Source organism: Ipomoea nil, unplaced genomic scaffold, assembly GCF_001879475.1.
Source record: "Ipomoea nil cultivar Tokyo-kokei standard unplaced genomic scaffold, Asagao_1.1 scaffold1101, whole genome shotgun sequence".
In the NCBI taxonomy this organism is placed as follows: domain Eukaryota; kingdom Viridiplantae; phylum Streptophyta; class Magnoliopsida; order Solanales; family Convolvulaceae; genus Ipomoea; species Ipomoea nil.
In genome coordinates, this window is record NW_017617529.1 from 896,798 (window position 1) to 913,057 (window position 16,260).

Below are 16,260 nucleotides of genomic sequence, written 5' to 3' on the forward strand. Positions count from 1 at the left end.
CCTCCAGGCAATAATATATTAGCTCTATCGGAGCTCAATTATTTTTGTACTACCAAACTTTGTAGTAACAATTTCCTCATTCTTTTCAATGTGCATTTACACATCGATTGTATGTGTGGTCACATTATCCACAACACATACATGTTTCTCATTTTTCTTGAATTCAATCAAGAGTGATGATGTATTCATTTGCTTCTTTCAAGCATATAGTCTTTAGGCATCACATGAAAGATCATGACTTACATCCAATCCATATGACATTTGAAAATAGCATATACCAACATAAACATAATTACACATATTTATCCCATGATTTTGATAAGCATATCAAAATAACTTTCATTTATAATATATGGAATATATTCAACATTTATGACCTATAGCAAATATTTATTATGATGATTCACATGATCATATTGCATACGAGAGCAATTTGTGACACAAATAATCGTCATATAATGTTCATAGCACTTATCTTATAAGATGGTGATTTCTAAAGTGCTTGTCACAATATTTTAGATTTCTAATGCTCTCTAAATGTAAGCACAATAGTATGCAAGGACATAGGGCATAATTTATCTAAACTCAAATATCTAATAATGATAATTTTTAAGAGAATATAATTAATGTCTAAATATATAATTAATGCACAAAATAACTATTTGCACATAGTAATCATTATCACATAAATACGTACATGTCATATTAAAATATTAAAAAGAACAAACCTCATCAGAATACGATCAAACTCTGATATGAACTCAATAGTCATTTTCCGTTATGCTCCCTTGCTTAGAGGTTACCGAAGTATGGACAAAAACTCCATAATATTTCAATAAACTGATTCGGTTATATTTCCATGCCTTATTGGTTCCTTGCGGCCGAGAAAGACAATTTATAAAAGAGCACTATCGTGCTGATAACGTGTTGTGAATAATAACAATAACAACACTAATATTATGAAGTAGAAGGGGAACATCAGTACGGATGAGAGAGTTGAGAGAATATGATTAGCTTTTCATATATTCTACATGTACAAGATCATAGTGGAAAGGGGTATTTATAGTGTTGAGATTTAGGAGATAATAAATATTAAATTTGCATAAGATGGACAGGTAGCAAAGCTAGTCTAGTTGGTAGCTGAGGAGGTAGCATTGCTCTGTCATGCTTGAGGTCCTGAGCTCCATTCCCTGCAGTTGCTTCTCGGAACTTGCAATCAACTTTTTGGAGAATTGTGAACCGCTATATAGTGTAACAAAGAGAAGACTTAGCAGCGGGTATAACTTATGGTCAAAGTAGCTGGGTGGAGAAGACTTCATCTTTTATACACAAGGTCAAGGGTTCAAAACTCAACTTGGACATTCACATTTCTTTTTGTTTCATAACATATTTATATTTGTTTTATTTTTCCAATAAACTCAATAACACTATTATTTTTCTTCCCTCCCTCCATTGCCAAGAGAAAGGAAGAAAAGAAGAAGGGAGTTGATAAGCAAGAGAAAAATAGATTGCAAAACTTGAAACAGGCTGCAAAAGTTGGTGCAGTGCCAAGGTCTCACTCTTTAGCCTTTTGGTGTTTCATTTATTTCTTTTACTTTTATCAACTTGGTATGCGCTGTCATAGCTTGTGGTGGCTCTTTACCCTTGTTTCCTCATTGACATCTTATGCACTCTTATAGTTTGTGGTGGCTCTTTCTTTTCTTGTTCCCTTTGCTTCCTGTTTTTCACCCTATGCCTTTGTTACTTTGTATGGCATATTGATATGTACATCTTAGCCATACCAAGAACATCTCCTTTTTCCATCTCATTCCTTAATTTTCTAAGGCAAACTGTACTATGAAAGGTGGTAAACTCTGCTTATCTGCCTTCCCAAGAACTATAAAGTGCAGGAGCATAGTGTGTTGGCATCAATCATAACATATACTCTGTAGTACTAATGATCTGTTTGGTACTGTAATATGATTCCTGAATAGCTATGCTAGGATTTTGATTAATTGTTCACCACTGTCTAAATTTCATGAAAAAAGAGGGCTTCCACTTCAACAGATTTTGGTTTTGCACTTCTCTGGAAAAGTCTGGTCCAGTTGGAATTGGAAAAGTCCTAGTGTGCTTTAGGTCTTGTATGAGAACTGAGAAGATCATTTGAGTCCTCTCTTGATTGGCACATAGAACACATTGAACATAAGATTCCAGAATGAATGAACAATATAATGTTGTTGCTAGGAATCGAACCTGATTTTTTTTAAAGGGGAGACGCGCGTTTTATTAAAACGACGTCGTTTTTGCATCCGTATGCACCATGCATGGTGCATACAGATGCACAGCATAATTTGCCACATAAATATGTGGCAAATTATGTGTGGAAACGTGCCCACCTTGCCAGGTGGCCACAGTTCCACAACGGCGTCGTTTTCAACTGTTTTAATTTTTTTTTAAAAATTGTTTTTCACTTGCTGTTAACGACGTTTCTCTCTTCGCAATCGCACAGTTATGAATTATAAATCTACAGTATAGAAATTATGAATTTACAGTATTAGGTTTGTGAACATGTTATAGAGCTATATGTTCATAATTTTATAAATATATTTTCATAATTATAGAGATATATGTTCATAATTTTCGATGTTCATATATCCAATCGGTGAACTTTGTATTCACAAATCACATAACTATATGTTCATAATTTGATAACTATATATAGTTTAGAAATTATGAATCTATCGTACATAAATTACGAATCTACAGTACATATATTATGAATCTGCAGTATAGAAATTATAAATCTACTGTATAGAAATTATGAATTTACTGTATTTAAATTATGAATCTACGGTTTAGAAATTATGAATCTACAGTATAAAAATTATAAATCTACAGTATAGAAATTATGAATTTACAATTGTGACCACCTTGCAAGGTGGGCACGGTTCCACAGCATAATGTGTACCTAGTCTAAAACGAAATTTGAATTATGTACATTCAGTTAACATAGTATGTACATGTCAATAAACTGAAGGAACATAATGTATTAAATAGTATTATATATATGATTTATGAACTGAAAGTACATAATTTATTAATTGAAGGTATGTATTCCATAATATGTTCACACTACATATACATAATTAGAATTTTGTGGTCCGTAGTATAACAATTGATTTTTAACCTTACCTCACCTCTATGTAACCTATCACAACTCTATATATCTCTTCTAAATCAATAAACGGAAACGGATGACATAGTTTTGATATGTTTTTTGTCCCCAAAGTAGTGGTCTCAGAGATAGAAGATCAATAGACCACTCTCGAAGAAAATTAAACTTAAAATTTTGTGATTATCAAGCTAATTTTGTTTATTATCTGTGCAGAGGGGTTATCTTTGTTATTACAGCAGGCTCAGGATAGAGGTGTCGTGCATGGATTGAGAGTGGCGAGAGGGGCTCCTGCTCTGTCACATCTCTTTTTTGCGGATGACAGTCTCTTGTTTTTTAAGGCGAATGTTGGTGTGACACAGGCAGTTAAGTGGTGTCTTTCATTTTATTAGGAGCTATCTGGTCAGACCATTAACTATCATAAATCAAATATTTGCTTTAGTAGGAACACTCAGCAAGCAGAAAGGGACATGGTGTTTGCGGTTTTTGGAGTTCACCAAGCGGTAAACTTTGGAAAATATTTAGGGTTACCGGTTTTTGTGGGGAGGAATAAGCGTGCAGTGTTTGCATATGTGGAGGATAAGGTGAGACAGAGGATTGGTTCCTGGAATAAGAAGCTTTTGTCTCGAGCAAGGAAAGAAATATTGCTGAAATCTGTTGCGCGGGCAATGCAAACATTTACTATGAGTGTGTTCCTATTGCCTGACTCGTTGTGCACGAACCTGGAGCGTGTAATGAATAGATTTTGGTGGCGCAATGGGAGGGATGGGGGAGGGATTCATTGGCTTGCCTGGGATAAAATGAGTATACCAAAGAAATATGGGGGGTTGGGTTTCAAAGATTTGAGAGCTTTCAATGTAGCTATGTTGGGCAAGCAGGGCTAGAGATTTCTGACTAACCCCCAATCTTTGGTGGCAAAGGTATATAAAGCCAGGTACTACCCAAATACTAATTTTTTGAGTGCCTCGGTTAGAAATAATCCTAGCTATTGTTGGAGGAGTATAATGGCTGCCCAGGGACTTATTACTCGTAATATCAGGCGGAGGATTGTAAATGGTGACACTACTTTGGTTTGGGGTGATCCGTGGTTACTGGGTGATTCGGAGCCGAGGGTTATGTCGGAGAAACCTCCTCATTTAGGGGAAGTTAAAGTTTCTGGATTAATAGATCCAGCATCCTCTACCTGGGACATTCCTTTGCTTAATGAGCTTTTTTCTGCTGTGGATGTTGAGCGTATTACTGCAATACCAATTAGCCCTGCCTAAGATGATATGTGGTATTGGCATGGGGACCCAAAAGGAATTTATACAGTAAAAGCCGCTTACCGTGATTTAATGGGAACCGTTAGTGTACCCCCAGTGGTTTTTCATCTTGGAATAAAATTTGGAACCTGAAGGCACCCCCTAAGTGGAAGGTTTTCTTGTGGAGAGCGGTGAGGGGAGTGCTTCCCACCACTATGAATTTATATAGTAGAAGGGTAGAAGTCCCATTAGCATGCCCTTTGTGTGCTCTTTGTTATGAAAATATTTTACACTCTTCGGTACAATGTGACTATTCTAAATGTGTGTGGAATATTTCGGGCTTTATTGTGCAGAGTACGGTAGGTGATGATTTTGGTGTATGGCTTGAATTGTTATTGTAAAATGTTGATGAGGATCAATTTATTGCTATGGTGGCCATTATGTACCATATTTGGTTGCAACGGAACTCGGCAGTTTGGGAGCATAAGGTGGGTAGGCCACGGCATGTGTATGAGAGAGCGTTGGCGTCTCTTCATGCATGGCGCGCGGCTACGGTTCGCACGGGGAGGCAGCAGCAGACAGACGCACCGAGTGCCGCTGTTGGGCAGTCTGCCGCACTGCTGCGGTGTTCCTTCGACGCGGCATTCTCGGCCGAAACAAGGAGGGGGGCGTATGGCGTTGTATTGCAAAACGCGGATGGGAGTTTTATTGCAGCTAAAAACGGCCCTTTACCGTTATGTCAAGGACCCTTTATGGCGGAGGCTTACGCATGTAAGGAGGCCCATTCTTGGCTTAGAGATCGTGGGGTCATGGAAGTGGTGCTTCGGTCAGATTGTTCGAACTTGTGTCACGCTCTTGCTAATTCAGCGACGGAGTTTTGCACTTATGATGGTTTAGCTGTTTCAGCATGTCGGACTTGATGAATCTATTAGTTTATTGTTCTGTTATTTACATTCCTCATTCTTTAAATGTTTTAGCTCATTCGTTAGCTCAGTCAGCCTCATTATAGGCATACTCTTCGGTGTGGGAGGATGACACTAGTACAAAAAATTGCATCCGAGTCACCTGTAAAATACTTTCCGAGTCACCTGCACAGGTGACTCGGATTCCTGTGACGCTGAAACAGGCTTTTTGGGTTGAAAGGCTCCATTGCCCCTACCGCTGCTTTCCTTTTCTGATCTGTGTGGGTGTTTATATATAGAAACGTATACAATACGAGGGAGAGAGACGCAGAGTTTTAAAAAAACAAAAAAAAACAAAAAAATAGGGATTGAATTAAAGAGAAGTGTTTTGGGAGGGAAATAGAAAATTTGACCTTATAACAGATAGAGGATCAGAGCACCTGCATGAAGATGAAGGGTGAGAGAGAGGGACTTTAATTTGAGAGTGCGGGGTTGATACTGGTACGTAGGGAAATCTATTATAATTATCTTTATTGCTCAAAATTTTTTAACCGTTTTCTCTTGAAATTTTTGTAAATATATTGTCAAGTTTTAAAATTATGCAACGTGTATATTTTTATTTGGAGCAACCCCAATCAAGTTTGTTGGGTTGTTAGCTTGATAACCACAAAGTTTTAAGTTTAATTCTCTAGAGCGGTCTATTGATCTTCTATCTCTGAGACCACTACTTTGGGGACAAAAAACATATCAAACTATGTTATTCAAATTGATTTAGAAGAGATATATAGAGTTGATAGGTTACATAGAGTTCTCGAAAAAATACGCGATTTGAAAAAAAAAATTGTCCAAAACGGACAACCGAGTCAAAAGTTATGCCTTCTCAAACTTTTCCCACTTTACAAAGCAAAAAAAAAATTTTTTAAAAAATAATAATAAAATTAAAAATTAAAAAATTAAAATTCAACGCAGGTTCAGCCGGCTAGGTAGTCTAGGCGGCCGGCCACGGAGGAGGCCGATTCTGGCCTTCCTCGCGGCGGCGGCCGGGAGCCTAGCGCCTAGGCGCGATTTTTGCAACACTGACCAAGAAACAACGTTACTAGCATGCAAGCCAACAAGGTAATCATAAGGGTTCATACGAACATCATAGACTTCATCAAAATCCAACGAGCATCAAAATTGGATTACAACCACGATTCAAGGCTCACAATTAACCTAACCACAGGGTTCATAATACACCGATCTAGACTTATGAAACATCAATAAATACACGCAAATACACGGGGAAACAACAAAACGGAAGCCAAGAATGATTGTACCAGTGTGCGGTTCCGGTGGGACCCAAACCACCCGCCGAACCCCCCTGCTGAAACGAAGCACTGGCGGGTGCTTTGCTACCCGCCCGAAGTACCCGCTGGGCACATGAACTGTACGTAGAGGAAATATGGATTTTGGGAAAAATGCCAAGAATGTGAAATCCAAGTCCAAACTCATCAATACTCACATCAACAACAAATATGACTTGAATAGATAAGAAGGAATGACAAATCAAATAACATCATACAACCTAGATACAAGCTCTAACAATAGCATAAACACAAGAATATGCTCATATAACACATGATCATCATGAATACACATTTGTATAAGGAAAATAGCTTTTGTTGGACATAGGGTTACCTTCTTAGCTTAGCAAACCTTCCAAACCCTCCAAGATCACTCTTGCAAGTCCTCCTCAATGTGATCTTCATCATAAACCCCAAACCCAACACACAAAGGAAAAGACTTAGATGATGTAAATGGAAAACCATGAATAAAGACTATAAACACCTATTACTTACCCTTCCTATGCTCGGTGAGAGTGAAATATGGAATCTTTCCTAGTCTTCTTGGTTGAGAAATGAAAAACACTCTTGATAGAGTGGAGAAGTGGAAAATGGCGTATGAAGAGGTATGTAGGGTGTAACACCCCACTTTTCTAACTCTTAAACACCAATATAAACCACAATTATCATAAACTAAGCAGCGGAATTAATAACTAAAAAGATAACTAGTGGGAATGTCACCGTCACAACCACCACTCCGTGGTGATTGCACAGACTAAGGGGTAGAACTAGAAATAAAATAAATATCTAACATCCATAATAAATACTGAAAATCATAAGGGGGAAAAAGGTCACCCCAAAAGTCTACATCATCATCGTCTAAATTCATCATAAGTCTAAAACATGAATAACAAAGTCTTCAACATAATCATAAGAGTTTAGACATCTCAAACTACGAGACTAATCTAACTCGACCACTTCTCACAGTTGGGCCCACCTGAAAGGGGTTTTGCAAGCAACACATAGACAAATAGGAAAACACCCGTTAGCACAAAGCTAAGTATAACCACACTCAACCCTGTAAAGTACTATAGATATACTTTGAAAAAATTTGATTTCTTTATCAACAATAACTCAACTCAAATCATCTTTAAATCTATCACATACTTTCTAGATGCTTGCACCTTATAATATCATCTGGCATGCTCATATATATATATAAGACTGATCACTTAGTTTCATCAACATATAATTTCTCAAATAACTTATCAAGCAATTCATGCTTACAGATATGATCATGCTAATAAACCATATAACAGGTATTCTCATGCTTTCATATTCTCATCTCATGGTTTCACCGTAGTGTGAATTGCCCCATCGGGAGCGGCGTAAATCCAACCCAATATCTCCTACCGTCTACGGAACCAATCTCGTGGTTCGCGCGCTGTGGAATCGGGTATCGAACTATCAGTGTGCATACCCCCTGACCAGGATTCCAAGCCTGGCGGGCAGTTTCCAACCTCGTAACATGGGAATTCGCCGTGTTACATGTACTGGGACCGCAATGTCCATAAATATCTCCCGGGAGGACATAGTCCAAACGGTATCATCCAAAACCTCACCAATAGATAATACATAGATATATCTCTCATGCATGCAACAACTTCTCAACTTCTCAATGCATCAAATAATGATGTACCACATGCTTATGAATTTTTGAAAGTAATACTTGGGTTCACGTTGGCCCTTTATGCATTTTTGAAATATGACATATGTGAGATGCAAAATACTCTATAACATGCTTCTAAACCATGTATAAAAACAATGAAATACTCAAGAATATATAATATCATGTTCGGTTTGCAACATAGCAAATTCTATACATTTCTATCAACAAAATATTCTTCAAATCTCATTGATCAAATATCACATTCTAGTCATGCTTTCATAATAAATCATATTTTCAAAGTGATCATGCTTTTCCATTTAACACTCAAATAGCATCAGGAAGATCAAATAGGCAGTATAAATTTAATACAACTCACTTGCACATTTCTATAGACACTTTCAATACAATTTCTATCATATCATACTCATTTCTAATCCAGAATCAACGAAATCAAAACCATCACGTGTGTCGAGACGGCCCCGAGGTACCGAGCCACAAGGGCTCGTAACACCTGGCCCGAAACAACACGTAGCTGAGCCACAAGGGCCCGGCCACTGCACAAAAGCAACTCACGGTCCAAGGGGTTATACACTTGATGTTATCACATCTTTGCTTGTTTTTATAGTTATTTTGAATCATCTCAGTATTTAAGTTCTTTAATTTTGCTTATTTAATACATATTTTCCTTGCTATTATCATTTAATTATGGTTCACACTTGTTTTGAATGTTTTACGGTGTTTGTGAGTGTTTTTGAACCATTGTAGGTCAATTCTATGAGCAAGGGAAGTTCAAGGATGAGTTTGGAGCAATTTTGGACAAGTTCGGGGCCCAGAGGACTCGACGTGTCGAAAATTTCCAGAATGTTTTGTGATCGAGACCTGCTGGTCTCGACGCACGAAGTCGCCAACTTAATACAAAAGGGCGTTGGCTTCAGCATCCTCAACTTCAATTCCAAATTCGAATTCCAACTTCAATTTTAAATTAAATACGGCAATTTCTTTATTTAAATATAGGAATTATAATTTGAGTCCAATTTTGTACAAGATTCCTATTTCATCTCAACTTTGTACCCACTATAAAATCTCCCCTTCCTCAACCCTAATCCAGGAGACCGAGAGATTTTTAGAGTTCTTTGTAGACAAGAAAGAGAGAAATCAAGAGGCTCAAGTTGTCTTTGGAAGCAAGGAGGAAGCCAAGGAGATTTGGGAGAATCGCTTGGTTAATTCTTGTACTCTTTTGATGATTTGTAATCCTTTATTCATATTTGCTATGTATAATTTAGCCATGCTCGGCTAAATTCTTTAAGGATTTTTGGGTGAATTTGTTTATGAACCTATGTGCCTCGTTCGTTAATTTCTTAATATATTTATGTTTGGTTTTATGATTTGTGTTGCAATCTTGTTTTAATCTGTTGTTGTTGGTAGTTAAAGGCCTAAATTACTAGCTTCACAGTCATGTTTGTGTCACCAATGGGAGTTGGGGCATAAATTAGGGCACACACGATTGCACCTAATGGTTGGTCCTTGGGAAAGGGGAACTTATTAGGGGAAGTTTATTCTAGATTATTGCTCATCGGGAGATGGTAGTAATTAGGAATAATTGAATGCTGATCTTTGATCTTATTGGGTGTTTAAGCCATGGGAGTGGAAATTCACTAGGAATAGAGATTACGGGAGTAATTCGATTCCACTTTGCATTCCCATACAAATCTTAATTCCAAACTAAATATTACAAACGATAATTGGCACTAGGTGATTAAATACTTGAATTCCATGAATCTTATTTTGCTCTATTGTCTACAAAACCTTGCTACTTATTTTATTCTGCTTGTTATTTTATGCAATCAATCAACCTTCAAGTTTTGTTCGGACTAGTTTCATATGAGTAACCTAGTAGCTAGTGATTAGTACCCCACCTCTCTGTGGTTCGACAACCCGAATACTCCGGGTATTATTTGTTTGCCCCAAATTACAGCAATCAACACTTTATAGATCAAAAGTTTTTAGTAAATAGTTTGGGCTCAAAATAGATTTTTTCAAAGGTGATTTCTAAACAAACACTTGGTTCGGTTTTCTCCCGGTCTCACTCAGATTGGTTTCTCAGTTTAAAACTTGGTACGCGAAGTACCCGAAAATTTAGGATTTTGGATTTACAATAAATCCTGGTGTTGAATTTACTTAAAATTGGCTCAAAATAATTTATTCAACACCGATTTCATCACAAAGATGTTTGAGAGTGATTCTAGCTAAGTGGTAGGAGTTCATGGCTGAGTGTATTAGGTTGTAGGATAAGACTTGGGCCATAAATTAGATATACATTTTTAAGTTTGTACTAAGGTCCAAAACATATTAAATAAGTGTCCAACCAAATGATCACATTTAAAGGATAAAGGATTGTGCCAAAATAAATCCATTAACTAGATTTAAGGCAAAAGTTATAAAAGGTTAAAAGGATAAGTATGAGGATTAAATCCATCCTTAGAAATTATTTGGGGAAATCAATTTGGTTTTTCGGGAATAAATTCGGGGGTGTCACACCTGGTCGCCATTTCCATAGAAGGCGGCCTCTGGTCGCGTTCCATGGAGAAGGCGACCAGTTGGTCTCACTTCGCAGAACTGTCACCGATTTTCGCCGAATTTTCACCTGAACTGAAATGATTTGTAATGACAGGTCATTAACCCGTTCTTGGGCCTCATTGCCTCAATTTGACATGTTTGAGGGTTTAATTGCACCTTTTTAGAGTTTAGATGTCTGATTCACTTTTGGTGTAAAGTCATTATTTTTATACTTGATAACTATGTTTTTAAAATATAGATTAGTCTTAACTAATATTTTCACATGTGCATTGCACGAAATGTATTTGTTATAATATTTTAAGAATATTTGGATCGATATACAATTATATAAATTATAACAACGAATATTATATAGTGCAATTGATGAAATATGTTTGATCGTTTATGTTTACTAATGTTTTCCTTGAATTCGAGCAAATAATTGTCCAATAACCCGTGGAATGCACAGATACTTATATATATATATATATATATATATATATATATATATATATATATAATATATATATATATATATATATATATATATATATATATATATATATATATATATATATAATATATATATATATATATATATTATATATATATATATATATATATATATATATATATATATATAGATATTAAATTAAAGATGAAATTATAAACAATTCTAATATTTGAAAGTGTACCTTTATTTTTATTTTTTATTTTTTTGAAAAAAATGTATTTTTATTTGATTATAAGATTAGTGCAAAGTAATATTCAATTAATTGGATAATATATGACACATTTTTTTGCAAGTATCTTAAAAAATCAATATGTAATATGATTTATGTAATTTTAATATTACTAAAATAATATGGAAAAAAAGGAGAAATAATTAACTTAATTGTAATTGTTGGTCCCGATAGAATGAGATGAGAGTCTAGAGGGGGGGGGGGGGGTGAATAGACTCTTTTCGTTAGAAGCCCTAAACGTCACCTTTCGGTGTCTTGGCGCAGCGGATAAGATAGATTTGTTTTAGATACTTTGCACGAGTTTCAGTATTTAGACAAACTTACGGTAACAATAATAAAGGAATGATATGAAAGCAAAAAGGAAAAGCGTAAGTAAGGAGATAGAGAGGACACGAGATTTTATAGTGGTTCTGTTAGGAATATATTGTAAATTTTGATGAGCCGAATGTATTTTTGAAAAATCAAGTAGTCCCCATTTTTATTCTATTTGAGTCAGTTTGAGTCTACGGAGTATGGTGCACCCATATCATGCAACCCATGTACAAGTCTGGAAAATCACATGTTGATTTTAGATGTTAAGCGGGATTATAGCTTAACACAATTATGATGCGGATAAGTCACCAAGAACCATGCTAGAGGAGTTGGAAGAAATGCGTGTGAGCTATGCCAAATGATCCTAAGTTCGTTGAATCTCAAGTGAAGCATTTTTAAGCTTGGGAGACTAGCTTTGACAGTATGGGAGACTAGCTCAAGGTCAAGTATATTGGACCGTATACCGTATGGGAGACTAACTCAAAGTATACCAAACCGTATGAGAGACTAGCCTGAGTGTATTGGAGACTAGCTAAAATGGAGATTAGCTAATTGGAGACTCCACCATATGGAGAAACACACCAAGTATGGTGAACCAAGCTAGAAATTCGAAACAGAGCATCTCACCATGAACAACAGTGAAGTTTTTACAGAGGTTCCAGTATATTATTTTACAAGGATCATGAAGGAGAAAATATCTGATATATTTTCATCTGAACATCAAGTTTTTACGGTGGAACCGGAAACGCTCAAAGGAGGCTGATTCGCGGAGAAATTATTTTATACTCAAGCAAGAATCAACAGATAAATTATTTGATCAACTTGACATGTCAGAGTATTCACTACAAAAAACCAATCATTTAGCAACAAAATATTAGTGGCGGTTTGTTATAACCGCCGCTAAATAATTGTTTAGCGGCGGTTATATAAACCGCCACTAAAAATAAGTGGCTAACTTATTGTATGATGTATATATCCTGCTAAATTGTTAAATAAGTGTTAGTCTCTCATTCTTCCCTCTATTCGAATCCCTAAAATCTCTCCTTATTCCCTCTCCCCCTCCTTCTCTTCGCCGTCTGTGACAACGATTGTAGCAGAGTTCGCCGGCAATTTCTTCGCACTCAGCTCAATCGCCAGATTCGTCGGATTCGTCGCCGGTCTTCGTACAGCAGTTCACAGTCGTCGCCGTTGTCACCGCTACGGCCTCCGTCGTCGTCATTGTCAAAGGTCGCGGTTGTGCCCTTAGCTCCGATATGTCGACATTGTTCGCAAGTCCAAGGTAATTAAATGTAATATTATTCATATTTGATTTTTTATTTATAATTATTTGACTCAGTTCAATCAATCTGAACAGGAAATTCTTAAGAAAGTATCTGGATCAACCAAAAAAATTTGTTCAAAGGACACAAAAATCTGCAAAACCAGAAGAGGAGATGAAGAAATCTGAGGCCACTGTTCAATCTGTCTCGAGCAGTTCTCAGCGGGTAACAAAAATTCTGGTAACTTTTACTTAGGTTGTTATTCTGAATAAGTATTGGTCTTTTGGATTTTAAATGGATGAATGCTGCATTAAATTTAATCCTGGATTTGGTTCATGGGAAAACACTAGATGTTTGGATTTATTTTTAGTTGTTTGCACCTTTTGGTATACTATTCTAGTATGAAAATTTCTTGTCTAGGGGATTTAGTTCTATGTTTTACTACCTTGAGGTGCTACAATAAGGATAATATGCCACAAGGCACATCTAATTCATTTGTTTGGACTAGTGTCTCTACAATGTATAATTAGCAAGAGAAAATTCAAAATTCCCTTTAGAAATAGCAGTGAACATATAATAAATGGATTCATTTTCTCAGTTTTCTTAAGCTAGCTGAAATGTCAACTCTTTGGCAGGGAAGTAAGAGAATTCTTCCTGCAAAGCCTTCCATAAACATTGAAGCTAGCCCTATGGAACTTGACACAAAAGAGTCAGATGCTAATCCAAAATCCAAATTCTTCTTTGGCTACTGCATAGGTTTGGTTTTCAAGCCTTGTATAATAATGATAATGAAATAATACTATACAAGCTCTTTTAGATTTCAATATTCTCTTATGTGTTTTCAATACAGAAAGGAGTTTTGTGGCCTCAACCGTCCTGTAATTTCCACAGAGAAATTGAAAAAGTGATAAACAAGAGCTGAAGGAGTCTGTGCAAGAGCTTGCTGCCCGAGCAGCTAGTTATGCCAAAGCTGTAGCTGCAAAAAATATTGCACCACCAAATTCAGCATATCAATTCGATGTTTCTTGGCGTGGACTTTCCGGTGACTATAATCTACAAGTTCAATACTGAAGGTCTCCTCTAATGCACTCTTCTTTGCTTCTTTCAGTTTTCAGCTTCACTCTGTTTATACCATTTAGACTGCATTGGTTTTATGCCTTTCTACTGCTCACCTTTTATATTATAATCAGTTCAGGTAACTTCACCCACAGCATTACCTCAGATATTTAAGAATACATTATCTGCACCTATGCTTATGCTTTATGGACATTGCTCGGTGTATTGCCACATTTTTCATGTAAGTATGTAGAAGGGTGATTTCACCATTTCAGGTTACCATTACCACAAACTTAGTTCCAAGATACATTTTCTTCTAATGAGCAGGAAAGATGAAGATTTGGCTGTTAGGTACTTGGAAATCTGCCTAAGGTCCCAAGATTCAGCATGATCATCATGTGTCTATCATCTTCTGATAAAGCTGGTACGTCTTTTGTGAACATCTTATTGTTGTACCATATTCCTTATGGTTGACTTCTTAGCAGTTTGCATATCTTTGAGCTATAACAATGTTGTGGGAAAAAAATGCTTTTACTGATTCTTCAAAATCCATTGTGTTATTGACATTTTCTTCTACTTAAACAGGAAATATAGGTATTCGGAAGCTGGAATTGAGCTTTTGGGGTTTTTAAATTAATTAATTTAATTTGTCTTAAGAAAGCTTTCCGTGATCAGATTCATATGTTGAGGTATTTTATCTGTCTTAAGAAAGCTTGTTTTCTGTAATCATTTGAAAAAACTGGGTTGATGATATTGTTTGTTGGTTATACAGGCTATAGGTTGTAAAACAGGATGTTATATGAGCCATTCAGAGGAAAGCAATTCAGGATGTTATACCACCCGTGCCATGCTCTCCAAGTTCCTGAGTTGTTGAGTCTTCGAAGATTCAAAATACTACAAGGAAAATTCATGACTATCAATTCTCATCTAGGGTGAAAAATGATATTCATCGTCTAGTAATGATGTAAATGGGCAATTTCCTTTTGCATGAAACAGTCATATTGAATAAACTATTATGTTGCTTTATATTTTTCATGTCAAAATACTTTTCAGTTATGTATGCACATTTCAATTAATATGTAGACAATTGTACATGAATATTTTTTGATATTATTTGACAAATATTTGTTACAATTGATTTTCTTTTCAATTGAATGTGTATATAGAGTTTGTTTGTGGTTGCAATGCAAATTTGAATTTAGAGATTTACAAGAAAAAACACAATTTAATGAGGATTATACAAATAAAAAGTAAAATTTAATGAAAAGTTTTAATTGCAGTTCAAAAATGGCATTACAATTAAATAAAAAATAATTTAAAAAATAAAGCATAATTTAGCGGCGGTTTTAAAACCGCCGCTAAAATTTAATGTAAAAATAAAAAAATATTTGGCGGCGGTTATGTAAGTGTCGATAAACATTAAATAAAAATAACTAATTATTCGCGGCGGTTTTGAAACCGCCGCTAAATACATTAAAAACCGCCGCGAAATGAGTTTACCATTAATTCCCGCGGTTGTTGAAAACCGCCGCTAAATCGATCGCGACACTCTATTTAGCCACGGTTCAGTAACCGCCGGGAAACATAATAGTGGCGGTTTGCAACTGCCGCTAAACATAAAAAAAAACCGCCGCTAAATCTCTAATTTGGTGTAGTGATTTATGAAGGACCAGAAATGTCAAAGATTGCCGCGCCGAATTTATTCAAATTCTGGAGGCTACAAAATTCAAGAAACGGCAACGGGCAAATTATTCAAATCATCTGAAAAAAGGAGAAAAGACATCTACCTAATATTTCAGATCAAGTTGACAATATCTTTTGATCAACTACAATTCAAAATGGACGATCAAGATCGAAAGTTGATCAACGGGCAAATAGCTTTTACTAGCTATAAATTGTCCAAGCAGACTTGAAGACAGACGGACATAGATGAGAAGAGAGCAGTTAAGCAAGAAAAACCCCAAGAGATTGAACAGTTCAACAACTTGAACAACGGCTAAAACATACAAGCAAAAGATACAAGCTATATTTTTTATTAGCCGAAAAAGG

The 16,260-nt window shown here is 36.0% G+C and overlaps 1 protein-coding gene across 7 annotated transcripts; it reads left to right on the top strand.

Annotated features, from left to right (window-relative positions):
* Positions 1-13,146: 13,146 nt before the first annotated feature.
* Positions 13,147-15,396, top strand: LOC109183134. Of its 7 annotated transcripts, none has more exons than XR_002054493.1 (6): positions 13,147-13,175; positions 13,251-13,395; positions 13,791-13,911; positions 14,006-14,452; positions 14,539-14,635; positions 14,984-15,396. XR_002054493.1 is itself a non-coding variant. In XM_019333321.1 (4 exons), the coding sequence occupies exons 1-4, from the start codon at positions 13,150-13,152 to the stop codon at positions 14,035-14,037; spliced, it is 324 nt and encodes a 107-aa protein (XP_019188866.1). In that variant the 5' UTR covers positions 13,147-13,149; the 3' UTR covers positions 14,038-14,532. The 7 variants fall into 7 exon arrangements, 1 of the variants encoding a protein (XP_019188866.1); XR_002054498.1 differs by lacking the exon at positions 13,147-13,175 and adding an exon at positions 14,797-14,900 and having other exon boundaries at positions 13,207-13,395; XR_002054497.1 differs by lacking the exon at positions 13,147-13,175 and having other exon boundaries at positions 13,208-13,395; positions 14,006-14,228; positions 14,346-14,452; positions 14,797-15,396.
* Positions 15,397-16,260: the final 864 nt, after the last annotated feature.

What these genes read in the sequence shown, in the direction of transcription:
- LOC109183134 (XM_019333321.1), top strand. Translation starts at nt 13,150, where the DNA reads ATGTCGACATTGTTCGCAAGTCCAAG. An exon ending in AGCGGGTAACAAAAATTCTG is followed by an intron (nt 13,396 to 13,790) that starts GTAACTTTTACT and finishes ACTCTTTGGCAG; the next exon opens with GGAAGTAAGAGAATTCTTCC. An exon ending in CTTCTTTGGCTACTGCATAG is followed by an intron (nt 13,912 to 14,005) that starts GTTTGGTTTTCA and finishes TTTTCAATACAG; the next exon opens with AAAGGAGTTTTGTGGCCTCA.